At 39.2% G+C, this 15,590-nt stretch overlaps 1 protein-coding gene across 5 annotated transcripts in view; it reads left to right on the top strand.

Moving 5' to 3' along the window:
• The window catches only part of CCDC50 (coiled-coil domain containing 50), a 231,292-nt gene that overhangs the window by 14,841 nt on the left and 200,861 nt on the right, over positions 1 to 15,590 (top strand). For 4 of the 5 annotated variants that reach the window (XM_082840456.1, XM_082840457.1, XM_082840455.1 and 1 more), the window contains exons 2-4: positions 11,270 to 11,332; positions 12,410 to 12,536; positions 15,481 to 15,571. In XM_082840456.1, the coding sequence (XP_082696582.1) occupies positions 11,270 to 11,332; positions 12,410 to 12,536; positions 15,481 to 15,571 (281 nt within the window). Of the gene's footprint in view, positions 1 to 4,483; positions 4,510 to 11,269; positions 11,333 to 12,409; positions 12,537 to 15,480; positions 15,572 to 15,590 lie in introns of those variants that run through there. The other variant, XM_082840458.1, reaches the window with a different exon arrangement.

Raw genomic sequence — 15,590 nt, 5'->3', positions numbered from 1 at the left:
CCATTTGTGGGCTTAAGTGCCAGGAAAAGTGCCATTCAAATAGAGGGACAGAAGGTCGGAGTTTCTCTAGGGATACATGGGGTGAAAATGAAAGAAAGAAATATTTACTACCAGGATATTCATAGTGGAAAATTGCTTTGAAAAAAGTTGTCTGCTACTTGCTTGTCTAAGGGTTTTTACCCTTTTGAGGACCCCTGTGGTTATCAGTGGTCTGTTGTTTTCTACAAAGAAGGTTTATCTCCATCAGAATAATTTGTGAGTACTTTTTTTAAAAAAGAAAATTTCCTGCAGTGCTTAAGTACTTACAGTTGTTATTATTACTCTCATATTACAGGGGAGCAAATGAAAGTGATATTAATCTGTTCAAGATTATTCATCTAGTGAGTGTTAGAGCCAGGATTAGAATCTAGGTAAGCGTACTCTTGGTTATACCATAGTACCTCTGTATGCAGTAAGTATTCACTGAGTATCTATCTCATTACCAATGCTCTGTGCAGTGTACTACAGAATTCTAACACTGTTTAAGAGTTTCATTATTTCCTAAGTGTAATTTTGATAGTCATCTTTCTATGTTTAATTATGAAATTTTATAAATCTATTTAGAAATCAACTGAATCATTTTAAAGCAGGAGTGCTTCCTTTTTAATCATTTTTATGATAGTAAGAGTAATTATGTATTTAGCTGCTGTGTAAATTCATATATTCCTGAATTGTTCTGAAGTGGAACACCCATGTAAAATGTAATTGTTCTTTAAGGAAGGCACCAAAGACAGTACTTTTAGGAGAAGGCTCCTCTGATTATGATCAGTTTCATTTTACATGCCAATTGAAATTCACAAATGCGTAATTTGCTAATGAGAATCCACAGTTCTTTGGTAAATGATCTGTAAGGTATTAGAGATCTGGTAGGTTATTCAGTAGTAGCTGTACTTCACAGAATGGAATTCCCTTAACTATATTGAATTAACAGCTCACTTTCCTTTCCAAGAGGATGTTTGTTCACTTTGTTTCTGTGACTGTATCTGCACAGTGGTTACTTGATAGATGTACAACAACTCTTATTCTTTTCAACTGGCTGAGGTTAGCAAAACTACCACCACCTTAAGGCTGAGAAAAAAGAAGCATAGGAGAAATAATGCACTCTGAAGTTAAATCAGTAGCTACTACAAGGCTAAAAATATATTCAGGACCCTTGGTTGTCCATACTGGCAAAGCGAGTTATATCTGTTGGTTAAAATATAAATATGCATTCTCTCTCTCTCTCTCACACACACACACGATTAAAATGGTTTTAAATGCTGCTGAGTGGTCCGGTTGTCTAAATTGACACTGTCCATTCTGTCATACTGTGATTATTGTTTAGGGCAGTGTTGTCCAACAGAACTTTTGTGAAGGTGGAAATACTCTGTATCCCTCACTGTCCATAATGGTAAGTACCAGCCCCATAAGGCTATTTAACACTGAAAATGTTTTTAGTGAGACTGAATTTTTTTAATTTAATTTTGGTTAATTTAAAGAAATAGCTACGTGTGACTAGTGGCTACCATCTATAGTGTGAAAAAAATTTTTGTGACCCTAGTGGATGGAATAATGATGGATGGATAGAACATACAGATTTGGTTCAGTTTAGGGCAGTCTTTTCTAATATGTGTTCCATCCAACATTGGACCATGTGAATGCACCTCACTTGGGGTTTTGGAGAGTTGTAATTTTCCTTGGGTAACTTTTTTCTTCTGTTACTGCCAACACAAAAAGGTTTGGCTTCAAAGCACCAGTCCATAAAGTTTATGCCTGTAGCCCGAGAAGCTTGTGAGGTTGTTTGTGTTTGTGGGTATTTTTAATCATTTATGAAAACTTGAGTCAGATATTTCCTAATGGAAAGACTTATCTCTATCCAGCAGTTCTACCAGGATGAGTAAAAACTGCTGTTTCCACCCTGCTACCTTCCTTCCCTTTTTCAGTATTCCTCTCACCCTCAGTCTTTTACCCTGTCCGATGGAAATTTCTAACTCAGCCATTTTCACTTTTCCAATAAGTTACCCAGTTACTCTGTGGTCTCTGATAATGATGCAGATGGTCTGTGATATTAAAGTAGTACTTCTGATTTGAGGACTTATATTATCTCAGCATTTTCAAAACCCACTTGCCTGCAATCTAGTGTGTCTGTGTTTAGCTATAATATATCTCCTTGCCAAACAAGTGGTTTGGGTTACTGGGGCTTTCATTTAACTTTGAATTGGGGGGATTAGGGGAAAACAAAAGCTCAGGAACCTATTTTGACAAATTGCATCAGAGTTAAATGTTGGGATTAAATCAGTTGTTTTGCTTTTTAAAATGTCTCCTTACTGAGCTCAGTCTTGTTCTTTTGTCGAAGGTGTATGCGTATGTTTGTGTGTATGTAGACACGTGTTTAAAACTCATGCTTGAACTATTGAGTAGTACATTATATAACTCAGTGTTTTCTACTTAAGTTCCAACATGGTGGCTGAACTTGCTTTCGTGTTTGGTACTAGTAAAACATTTCTCTCCAGTCAGGAACTGGTGTTATTTCTCCTTTACAATAATGAGAACTGACAACTTTTCATATTTCCCTGATTGCTTTGGTTCTCAGGAAGATCAGATGCAAATTTGGGGTCTTACGTAGACTTTGTTTTTGTTAGCATACATTTTGCCTTAAAAAAAAAAAGAACTTATTCTCTAACCTTAAGGAAACAGTATAATTAAATTGAATCCATAACATTGCTACTGCAACTTATTTTTTCCTGTAGTAAATATTTGCTGCTTCACTGTTTAGATGCTTAAATTAGATTAAAACATGCATTTTTTTATTATAAAATGTTATGCAAGGGATTATAAATAATAAGATTCCATTTCATGGTAGATAAATTGGAAAATATAGAAATGTTTTAGAAGGAAAATAAGCTACATTATAGTCCCACAGTACCTGATCAATGTTAAGATTTTGATGTTTATCTTTTCTAGTATTTTCTAAATAAAATTTAACTTGAAAAATCAAATATTTCAGCTATAGTCAGTGTACACTATAGAAAGGCTCAGAAATCAGCCCTGGGCTCTGCCCATATCATGGCGAGTACCTTCAGGACTTAACCTGTGCATATAGCCCATATAATATGCCGTGTGGATGGTCATCTATCGTGTGTATAAAACAACAGACTGGGGCTTCCCTGGTGGCGCAGTGGTTGAGAGTCCGCCTGCTGATGCAGGGGACACGGGTTCGTGCCCCGGTCCGGGAGGATCCCACATGCCGCGGAGCGGCTGGGCCCGTGAGCCATGGCCGCTGGGTCTGCGCGTCCGGAGCCTGTGCTCCGCAGCGGGAGAGGCCACAGCGGTGAGAGGCCCGCGTACCGCAAAACAAAACAAAACAAAACAAAACAAAACAAAACAACAGACTGAAGAGTGCCAGTGGTTTGTACAAAACACCCACATACACTGTAGGGAATGTGAGTGCACTCTGAGGCTGGAACTAGGACCAGGGATGATATCTCTAGATTGGCAGGTTTTGTCCTTCCACAGACCATTTTATAGTTACCCGAAAGGGAACTGTGTTGAAAGGAAGTGGGCTTCCTGTGGTTAAATATTTATGAGGAGTCCAGATGATTATTTGGACAGGATAAAGCTGGACTTAACAACTACTCAGACCCTTTCTGATAGTCAATTTCTATAATTTTAAGAAAGTGATGAATCAGCACCTTTTTATGAACAGTGACTGAAATTTAGAAATATTTGAGGAAACTTGGGAACCCAACCTGTCATCCAGGGCCTTTATTATTTTCAGAGGTATTTTGAATTAAAGCCTCTTGATGCTCTAAGACATTTTAGACTTCTAACCAAGGTGGTGACTTTAGCAGATCAGATATTTGGTAGAACTTTGCAGAAAATCCTGGGTTATACTGTTCTGGTCTTTGTGGAGCTTTTTATGAAAAGGTGAGCTTTCTATCATTTTGTAATGTTGATGGAAGGATAATTAACCCTGAAAATGTCTTTCTGTTACTAGATTTCTCAGGACTTTTCTCTCCCCCTACTTTTTTCTTTTGGTTCTGTCATCCTTGACGTTTTTCATTCACCTTATACTTAATTTATTAACATTTTCTAATTTTCGGGACTATTTGGCAGCCTGCAACTATAGAGGACTTCTGAGGACATGAGACAGTTTTATCAAACAAATAGCTCAGGGGACTAGCTCCAGATTCTGAAAATTCATGCCAGCACCTTAGCATACAGTGCATTCTGCTTTAAAATGCCACATACATCCTATGTACCCTTTCAGGCTGTTTAGCTTAATAAACATGTCCTCATGTGTACAGACATTTTTCATAGCCCTGGGGTCTAATCTTGGAAATGCCACATATTTAACTGTGTGATCCTTGGCATGTTATTCTAACTTTCAGAGCCATTTTGAGTGATGTACTTAATTGTCATCTAAAGGAACCAAGAATTGACCACCTGCCTGAGTGTACAACTTTTCTAGGTGTTCTAGGAGTCTATCAGGTAATTATCCTTTCCATTATAATACATCTGAAATTTGGGGTGTTGGGAACAGAAACCCTTTGCTGTCATTTAAGGCATTAAATGACATGTAGGCATTAAGATGTGCAGCTTCTTAGCTTTGTTTAGGTAAGCTAGAGAATGTGGAAATGCAAGATTTCATGGTGCATCATTTATACTAGTCATCATTTTTCTCAGGAGCCCTCCTTTCCACAAGGATTTATTTGAAAATCATCATCCCAGGCGTTGAGATAAATATTGGAGAGAAAATGATCCATAAGATTTTTCCTACCTTTCAGGATCTTGAATGTATAATGGGGAAACAAATGAGTACATGTATTTATATGATTAGTTCTCCAGTGTTGTATTTACTACATATTATGAAATCACTGGGGGGAAAAAAAGCATAAGTAAGTCTGCTGGGTGTGTGAGAGTATCAGTTGTGATGGTTTTGGTTCTGTGTCCTATAGGATTGGATTAATAGAGAAGTAACATTTGAATGAGGTTTCTGAAGGTTGATTATGAAGTTTTTGAGAGTAGAGAGGCACCACTGGCAGATAGAAAAGGGTTCTTAAGCCCATCATCTGTGTAATGGTGACTAAACTTCCCTCAGACTTGCAAGACTCCCCCATTCTCTGTGTTTCACAGCCACACCAACCACCCAAGGAAAACATAAACCAAAACCAATAACCATAAAAATCCCCAAACAATTGAAACAGTGGTTAATGATACTCGATGCCCCAATCATTTGTACAATATGTGGAATGAAAGTCTTTGTCTTTCATAAAGGAATTGCAGAAATCTGTGTGTACTTTGTGGGTAGTTTAGTAAGGGGGGATAATTATACTAAGGACAATAAGTACAGGAAGGTGGATCTGACTTAATTATTTTATAGATCTCTACTCAGAAGGCTCTTCTATCTCCCAGACAGATGGAGTAACCATAGTATGTATATTGGAAAGAACAGGGCATTTGGAGACTTGATCAGAAAAGTAGCCCACCCATTGGCTACTTTAACTAGGAACAAAGTAAATAAGTATGGAACACCTGTGTTGTTTACCTCTTTAGCATCAGCCAAAATTAGGTGCCACTCTATTTCCTCTGTCACACTGTACTTCAGTTTTGTTCATTTCGACAAGATGGAAATTATAGACACTAAAAGTCAGAGAAGGATCAAAGGTTACCTTTCAGTTACCCTTTATCCCTAATAAATTAATTGCTCAAACATTGCTTGGGTATTATTCTAATTGTTTTCAGCTTTCTGCCTGAAAGTGGGAAATTTCAGTTGTCAGAGTGACCAGGGGCTCAAAGCTGTGTTTGTTGTTTGGGGGCTCATAATTGGGGCAGGTGGTTAGGAGAGTGTCTCCATTCCATAGCTGAGCATCTCTAAGAAGCTCCCACTGATGGTGGTGGTGATGGGGTTGGAGACTGGTTTTGGTGTTGGTGTTAGTGGTGGTGATGTTGATGTTATCTTAGTCCCTATATATAAACTTTGCTGGGGCTGAGGAGGTGGAAGATTTGGCATTAGGATGAGGTCTATTCACAGTTTACCTGCATCCCATTTCTCTTCTACTGAGGCAGTTTTATTAAAGCTTTTAATAAAGGGAAGAGACTTCTTTAATAGGTTAGCGAGACATTTCTCTTGTAGGGCAGCAGACAAAGGCTTAGGGGTTTTACCTATGTTATCATTTCTTAGTTAAAATTGTTTTTAACAACTCTGAGACACATTAGTCAGAATTCATTAATGCTCTCTTACCAAAGGGAAGAAAAGCCATTGATTTTGGATGGAGATGGGGGAAAGTGGTTATATCCCAAAGGGAGATTTTCCTTGGAATTTCCCACTGCAGTTACTACCTAGGGTTTTTCTTACAGGTCATCTATGAAATACTGTGCAAAATTTTTTTGTCCTTGCTTTTCAGAAGTGAACACAGGCCAACCGTGATAGCTAGAGACTTCTTCTTGGGAGATAGTGAGACAAAGTAAACTATGTCCATTGTTATTGCTCTGTTTTAGGACCTGGAACCCACCTTCTGAACACATGTACCACCCTTACCTAAATATTATTTCATCCTCAATTTCAAAGAAACTAATGCATATTTGTCTCATTTTAATTAGCATTTAATAATATCACTCTTTTCTGACATACTTAAACATAGGCCCATTTCTTCTAGGAGTTCTTTGAGCAGAAATATTGGAGGCCAGAAGAGCTCAGGTTGGTTTGCAGTTCATTTGCTCATTTGTTGGGTTATCTTGGTCAAGCCAGTTTATTTCTCTGAGCCTAGTTTCCTCATAAATAAAATGAGGATATTGATAAAAACCTTCAGACCCTCAGAGAGTTAGGAGGAATAAGTGTGAAAGTGCATTGTAACCTACAAAGTGTTATATCAATGTCAGTTGCAGTTGCCTGTCATTACCAAACTTTTCAACACAAAATCTGTGTCTGGAACATCTTCCTCATTCATAGAGGGTGTTTCCATGTGAACAGAACAAAGAAAAGTAAGCATAAACCCAGCTCTGAAAGCAGTGAGTATGTATTCCATCTGCTACTAATAGCATTTACACTAAAACAGAATAATTCACAAAATTATACCAGAACATAAAAGGCAATACAGACACAGTTGAAAGAAATAGTTTCTAGTGAATGTATTAGTAATCCTGGCTTTTTTTTTTTTTTTTTTTTTTTGCGGTACGCGGGCCTCTCACTGCTGTGGCCTCTCCCGTTGCGAACCACAGGCTCACGGACGCGCAGGCTCAGCGGGCATGGCTCACGGGCCCAGCCGCTCCGCGGCATGTGGGATCTTCCCGGACCGGGGCACGCACCCGTGTTCCCTGCATCGGCAGGCGGACTCCCAACCACTGCGCCACCAGGGAAGCCCAACCCAGGCATTTTTATGTGGGAGGAAGCTTGCTCAGTTTTCATAGCCATTTATTTTGAGAAAGTTTGGGAATGTGGGTAAAAAAATGACAAAACAGGAGTGACTTCTTCACTCATCTTCTAGTTTGTCTAGAGTTACTTCGTCCCTCTGCTAAGAACGCTTACCACTTCTGCCCTAGGAGTTTTAACCTTCCTTTGAGGTTGGTTTTGTATGTTAACTACTTTAAGGTTTCCTGGTACAGCTCTGCCAAGTCACCCCCACTCCTTACACCTACCCCCAGTTCATAACAAGCACAACCGCTCCACTTTTATGCCTTCAAGGAATTTTCTATAGGTCTTTATAAACTTTATTACATTTTATATTATGCTTATTTACCTTTCTGTCAACTCCACCTTCTTGTAAATGACTTATTCCTCCTAATAATAGAATTCAGCAAATGTTTGTTGAATAACTGTGTTTACTAGGTGCATACTATGCTATTTGTTTATTTAGAGGGATCCACAGATGAATGAGAATCATCTTTCTCTTCAAGGAAAATAGGTGGGAGATATATATAAATCCTACTTCCCATTCCTGAGACTTGCTTGCCTTAATATAAACGAATCCACTGTATATATGTACATATCTGGATTTTAAAAATCACTAAAGCTCTGTTCTTTTCATGGGAAAGGGAGAGGTTGCTAGTTTTTATTTGAACGTCTGAAAAATTTTACAAGTCTCTGTGATGCTGTCAATAACGACAGAGCTTAATTCTATTCATAACATTGTTTTCCTCCTGTCTATGGAACTCTGTTCTTTGACTTTATTGACCAGTATTTCTTCATTTTTTCTATTAATGAGCATCTCCTGAAGTCCTACTAAATTTATGCTACATCCAGCACTAACTGTGTGGAAGGTGTAGAGATTGCAGGGCTGGATGGGAATGGAGAATGATGGGGTTGGCTTAATGGCAAGAAGATAACCTGAGATTAGGGTGAATGAAAGTGAACATAGGAGGGAAAAAATTTGAGAAGTGGCAGGATAAAAGCTCAGGGTCCAGTAGTTCGTCTTAAATGTGCCTGCCTGGAAACGTAGTGAGATGAGTTTATGCTGTTTATTCTCAGTACTGTTTATAGCCCTTTGCTTCAAAGTAGAGTGGATTAGAGGAGGAGCAAAGCTCCTGGCTTTGAACTTGTCCTGGCTGAGAATTGTTTTCTGTAATTCCCAAACTGGTTACTGATCTGCAAGGTGGCTGGGTGTGTGACTTTCCCAGCTTGCATTAGATTAGCATTGCAAAGAATACAGGGGCTGACTTTGAAAGCAACTAGAGTGGATGCATAGGAAATTATGGATTAAGTAAGTAATATTTCCGCCTAAATGAGATGATATATTTGGAAGTTTTTAGTAAACTTTGAAGGGCTAAATCTGTGTATTGACAATACAACCCTGTGCGTGTATGAGTGTGTGTACATCTTTGTAGTCATGGAAGATCTTCTAGGTTCTTTTCTAGTGCAGGCCTGACCCATATTTTGTGGGTACCAATTCAGCCTCTACCGTAATAAGATTCAGGGTCAAATCACAATAATTAAATATACTTCAGCCTTGCTTTTTACATATTAAGAAATAATGAAGAGTCATTATTAAGGCAATCATAAATTCATAAATTCCTTGGTGTATTATGATATGTCAAATGCGTCATCATGTTTATGTTTTATATGTGCTGCTGATGAAATAAAGATGTGAATTTTAAAAGTTTTTATATTTAGCTGTAGAATTTAAGTGCAGTATATGTAAAACATTACAAAAAGCACAGAAAATATAGAAACCCAGGAACCTATCACCTAAATTGAATAGATGTTAATATTTTGCCTCACTTCCTTCAGTCTTCTCTAGTTTGTTTGTAAAGCAGTGGAACAGCATATATATAGTCAAGGCACACCTGCCCCTTTGCTTGTGTCTCTAGGGGTCACTACGTCAGTGCCAGATATGAAGACCATATATTTTTACTACAGGTATATGTATCCATAAACATTATATTTTTAATGTCATGCTGACTGAAACAAAAAACGTGAAAATATTGCAGTTATTCACATGGAAAACTGTAGTAATTTTATAATTTTTATTTTGTTCAGCATAATATTAAAAGCATATAAAATATATCATTTTGGCATACCTTTCTGCTCTAATAACATAAATTGAAGTGGCTTTTAAACTTTTTAAGATATTCATTCTGAATATTTGTTCTCTGTGAACTAAATCCATACGTGTCTTAGACATTTAATTAATTAATGTTGATCAGCTAAGTGTTTTAGAGAATGCATGTCGGTCAGTATAGAATATCTTCTTTCAGTCTGTTCCGACTGTGGTTTACCAGAGTCCAGGAGGGCTGGTTGTCATGAGCAGGAAGAGCTCTTGCTTGCTGAGAAACTGACTCCCAGCCCTGCCACCGGCAAACTATGTCTACAGCCTTCATAAGCCCTTTCTTTCTTCTGGCCCTTATTTTCCTCACCTGTTAAATAAGAGGTTTAACTAGCTCTTCTTGAAAGCACTTTCATTCTGTGAAATATTGGGGAACTTTGACCTGGGCCTCAAGTTGTTAGAATTTGCTGAGAATATATTGGATGTAAAAGAACAGGACTTTCTATTGAAATTGCCGGTTTTGTAGTTGCATTTGAGCCAGGGCTAAGTAGGTCATATTCGGTTTAATATGATTTGGGGGCAGAAATGATTTTTCCATCATAAAACCTTTTCAGAATAATCTTGACATCTCCAAGCTCTGCCTGCTTTTTCGTTGCATTATCTCTCAGCGAGGGACAGGGCTGTGTGAATGTGTATGTGAACATACATAAGTGCTAAGAATGGCAAAGGAATGTTTTTTCATTCTGTTTTAATTAAATGTCTTCACAGACAAAGTCAGAGCTGCAGAAAGAAATCTGTAAACTCTGGTAAGCCCTAGAGGACAGTTTCATGAGTCCTACACATTGCAATAGTCTGAGGCTTTGGGAACTTTCCTCTTTAATGTGACGTACGTGTTTGGAATAGAGTAAGGATATATCACCTAAACTACACGTCCTTAAAACAAACAAAACAGCATTTTTCATGATAAGAGTCCTTCATATGTATGTTTGTTTTAAGAAGCAGAAGTTTAAATTACAGTTTGGGGTGGAATGGACCTTTAAGACCATCTCTTCCTATTTGTGTCTAAGAAAGTAGTTCAGGAAACGCTGGCTCTTGCCTGGCTCTCCAGATGGACGCAAAGTTAGGGGCAGATGCCTGGTACCCTCCAAGGTTCCCACTGTCTTTTGGTTTGCAGGCTCTCTTTAGGCAGCTCTATATTTAGAGAGACCTAGAGAACCAGTTCTAACACGTGTCTGAGGGTGTGGACCCATTGAAGAATGTGACTACACTTAAAGTAGAGATCCGCTCCTGCCTAAGGGACTAATAAAGGTGTGTTTTTCCTTAAGAGCACCAGGATACACATAATCTCTGGGAAAGGATCCTCTGAATCCCAGATGGCTTAACTCCTCTGACCATGCAAAAACTCAGATTTTTCTCAGCTGCAATATGTGAAACATTCTTGTCTCTTATTATTACAGCAGTCCTTTATAGAAGTGGGTTAGAATTTCTGGGCCTCTGCGTTCTGATTCTGTGATTAATTTCCATAGGCCAGGGACCTAACCATTATTTTGTGACACCTTGTTCTTGGCCCTGAGCAGGTACTATGTGGATTTTTGTGAATGAAGACTTTATATTAACTAGTCACTGTTTTGTGCATTGCGAGTTATAAAGTTGATCATCCTAAAATATTAGGTTGGAGTCTTTGAAGTCCTGAACAAGATCTTTTTCTTTTTATGTTAAAGTACTACTAATGAGCCTTCCTGTCTGCCCTTCTCCCTCATCCTCTGCAGTGTGCCGAGATTTTGCTGTCCTGGAGGACCACACCCTGGCCCACAGCCTGCAGGAACAAGAGAGTGAGTAATAGCCCTCTGTGTGCTCCTTCAGTTTTCTTTTTTAATGGTAGCTTGAGGCAGATTTCTCAGTGAGGCAGGGAGAAAACAGTCATCGGGTTATATCACCCATCCATCCTGAGGGATCTGTCTAGGCAAATGACACCTCAGTGAAGAATGAAGTTCTGGGTGTTTTGAAGTCAGATAGCTGCTAGGGATGAGAAGACTGTTGGATGTATCAGAGGAAAAGAGGGACTTGAACCATTTCCTTTGCCTTAGTGCTATAGGAGGGAGATAGTGGTTATACATGCATCGAGGGTGTGTAGAAGGCTGGCAGAGGGATGGGTTCCTTCCCCTAGAATAGGAGGCCTGAACATCTTTTCCCAGGTGAGGGCGGTGTCTAGATTGTAGATTTTTCTGAATTTTTTATGTATGTACTCATGAATAGTAAATCTAAGTTATATGTGTTATGCAGAAGTACGTAAGTATGAATTTGTAATTTGTGAATCATTAATTCATCTGTCAGTATAAAAATTCAGTATTGAGGCCTTCCCTGGTGGCGCAGTGCTTGAGAGTCCGCCTGCCGATGCAGGGGACACGGGTTCGTGCCCCGGTCTGGGAAGATCCCACATGCCGCGGAGCGGCTGGGCCCGTGGGCCATGGCCGCTGGGCCTGCGCGTCCGGAGCCTGTGCTCCGCGGCGGGAGAGACCACAGCAGTGAGAGGCCTGCGTACCGCAAAAAAAAAAAAAAAAAAAAAAATTCAGTATTGAAATAGTATTTTATAAATAAGGTGGCAACTTGTAGAGCAGAAAGAGCACTGGCCCTGGTTTTAGATTATTTGAGTAGAAGTCCTGGCACTGCCACTGTTTTATCTTGTGCCCAATACAAATTACTTTAACCTTTCTGATTCTCTTTTTCTGCAATGCAAAGATGAAAATAGTAACTCCTGTGCTGCGTATTATATAGCGTTACTTAGAGCATAAGATGAAATGATGGATGTGAAGCCCTTTTTAATGGAAAGGCTCTTCTTAAGTTTATTCTCAGGTTTATCATTAATAAGCCAAAGCATTATAATTCCTCTCTTCAATTTTACTGTCCAGTTGAGCATCATTTGGCATCGAATGTTCAGCGGAACCGTTTGGTCCAGCATGATCTCCAGGTGGCTAAGCAGCTTCAAGAGGAAGATCTGAAAGCTCAGGCTCAGCTGCAGAAGCGCTACAAAGCCCTGTGAGGACTTGGGGACTGGGAGGGCATCATGCCCGGACTGGCTTTCTCTGTGGGGTCAGCAACCAGGGCAGGGAAGAGGACTCTCCATCTGTTCCTCTGATTCCTTTCACTATTAGATTACAAATCCTACAGTGACTATCCCATAGTTTTCTTTGAATTAAAAAACTTGTCTTTGTTGTTGGAATACTTTACTAGGTTTTGGGACATGTGGTTTCTGGTGTGGACTCAACACTCTTCGCTGATGACTTTGAGTCGTTTGGTCCACCTCTCTGACTCAGTTTTCCTTACCTGTACAGGGGGCAAATGATCTCTGTCCCCTCTGCCTCCTGGGCTTTTGGGGGGAATCCAGCGAAATACTGGATGTCAAAGAACTTTATGAAGTCTGTTGGGTTCCTTTATTGTTTCCTAGCAGTGTTTGCTACTCCTATTTTCCTCGAACCCCTGGCTTTTCTTTTTGTGTGGCTGTGCCGCACAGCTTTCAGGGTCTTAGTTCCCTGACCAGGGATCAAACCTGTGCCCCAGCAGTAAAAGCACCATGTCCTAACCACTGGACCGCAGGGAAGTCCCAAACCCCTTGCTTTTTAAGTAGAGGCAGAATCTTTTGGAAAGCTCTGACTCGTACCCTTAGTTTTCTTCATAACTTCAGTGTCTGACCAAAGTTATTTCTCTGTCTCCTCCTAAATGGAGAGATCACGTCTAAGGTCTCTTCTAGCACAATGACTTTTTATTCTTTTTAATGTTTTAAAGGCTCACAGAGTACATTTCTTCTTTGAGAGAGGCTCCTATACCTAAATCTCTAATGGTGGATTTAACCACAAAATTGTTTTGAGGAGGAAGGGGTAAAGGAGGAAGTGAAGGGACCCTTCTATTTACTTTAGTTGTCATGTTTAAATAAACAGGATAGCCTATTATTTTTGCTGCCTTTGAGGAAGGGTTTTTCTATTTTATTATTTTCAGAGAGGACTTTATTCGTGATTTTATTCAGCTTCCTTATTTTGTACATAAACATTCTTACTGACTCTTGCTAATAACTCTGCCACCGTGAAAGGCACCAGAGAGCACAGATATGAATAAAACGTAGCCATTGCCTTTAAGGGACTCAGGGGAAATAAACTCGGAGCGTTTGCCAAAGCAACACGCAAATTTGTGAAACATTCCATATTCTTAAAACTAGATTAATAAACACTTTTTGGTAAGTTAAAAAAAAAGTAAGTGAAAGAGGGTATGGAAATAAAAAATGAGTATATTTTTATTTTCAATTCTGTGGTTTGAATGGTTCAGAATCCTTGAATGTTAGACCTGTAATATGAAGTCATTAAGTCCAAAAACGTTTATAGCTGATAAGACGACATAAGAGTGCATGATTCACTGGTTAACAGTGGCAGGACTGGAAATCAGGTCTCCAGGCATCTTGTCCAGTGATTTTTCTACTGATTCTAAAAAAGCTTGCCATTTCTGCTTCTGGCCTGTGTTCTCTGTCTTGTATTCCCTTCCTCCCTTTCTGTCCTGTATGTGCGTTATACACATACATACATACCCCCACGTGTGCACACATCTACTTTCACCTACATCTATTTCCCAACATGTTGAAAGTGACCAGTTCTTTATACAAATGAGAATAGTCTTCATCGCCTCAGTTTTGTTAGAATAGAATGTATGGATTTCGATTCCTCCAGAGAAGTTAGGATATTGCCCCCAACACCCAACACTTTTCAGTTATAAAAGACTGCCATTAAACATGGAATATACAACCAAGACTAGATTAACTGAGTACTTTAAGTTCAACTGGCAGGGGGAGAATAAGAGGAAATATTTGTGTAGCAAACGAACTGCATATATAAACCACAATTGTAATTTTGTTCCAGCATCTTTTTAGATAGTGAACTCTAAACGTGCTCTCTCTCTCCTAGTTAGCAGTTAAAGGTTGTAAAGGCTGTGTAAAGGTTGGCTCCCCAGCACTATCACACTCTAGAGTTATAAGCTTCCCAGTGACTTTTCTTGAAATCTGCAGCCAGAAGACTGGTGTACCTGTAGCCATCTCTGAGCGATCCAAACCCCATTTTCTGTTGGAACCCCTGTTTCATAGGTGCTGTTTTAAAGGATCTATTTCTCCCACCAAAACGATTTGTCTTGTTTCTCCCACCAAAATGTACTGTGGGCTTCTGAGTGCAGGATGGAGATATATTTATTTTCGTATCCTCAGTGTTGAGCATGGTGCCTGGATGATAGCAGGTGTTGTTTGAATCTTTTTGAATGCACAAACGCCAAAACAAAACAAAACTGTGGTAGCAGCCGTATTACAACATTTGGGCTTTTTAGTGGCCAGAGTATTAAGAAAACTGGCATCAGCCACAGAGGTTTCTCCTGGGACCTAAAGCTAGGGAATATACATTGGGGATTTTTCCCCCCTTTTTAAAAGTTTTATTGAAACTGAAAAAAAATGCCTCTAATTAAAAAATTTATAAAAATCATTTTAAAGTCATACCACCACCTCTAGGTGGCCACAGTATTATTGACATTTTAGTGAACTCACTCCCAATTTTTTTCTGCGTACTCTGTACGTATTTGGTTATTTGTGGACCTTATTCTCATAGTATACAGCTCCTTTGAGGGAACATGCCTGTCTCTGTAAAGCGACCCCAGTAGGGTGAGGTGATATGGTAGTATAGAAAAAGCCTGGAGCTTTCCGTTGTAGTGTCTGGGTATTACATTCTGATTCTACCACTTATTTTCTCTGCAATCTTAGGGAAATGATTCCACTACTCTGGGCCTCAAGTCTTTCCATCTGTAGGATATGACAATATCAACCTCTTTGCATCATTATTGTGAAGACTAAGTGAGATAAAAATATGCACTGGCTCATAGTGAGTATTCAGGAAATTGTGTTTAGGAAAAATCATTCCTTATGTTCTTTATTCATGTTGTTTTCACCTTTGTGTTTTAGTGAACAACAAGACTGTGAAATTGCTCAGGAGATTCAGGAGAAGCTGGCTATTGAGGCCGAGAGACGACGCATTCAGGAGAAGAAGGATGAGGTACAACTTAGTTAATGCC

Source organism: Leucopleurus acutus, assembly GCF_964270905.1.
Source record: "Leucopleurus acutus genome assembly, chromosome: 5".
Classification (NCBI taxonomy): domain Eukaryota; kingdom Metazoa; phylum Chordata; class Mammalia; order Artiodactyla; family Delphinidae; genus Leucopleurus; species Leucopleurus acutus.
Note: the sequence above shows the minus strand (reverse complement) of the source record. Positions and strands in the feature narration are given on the sequence as shown.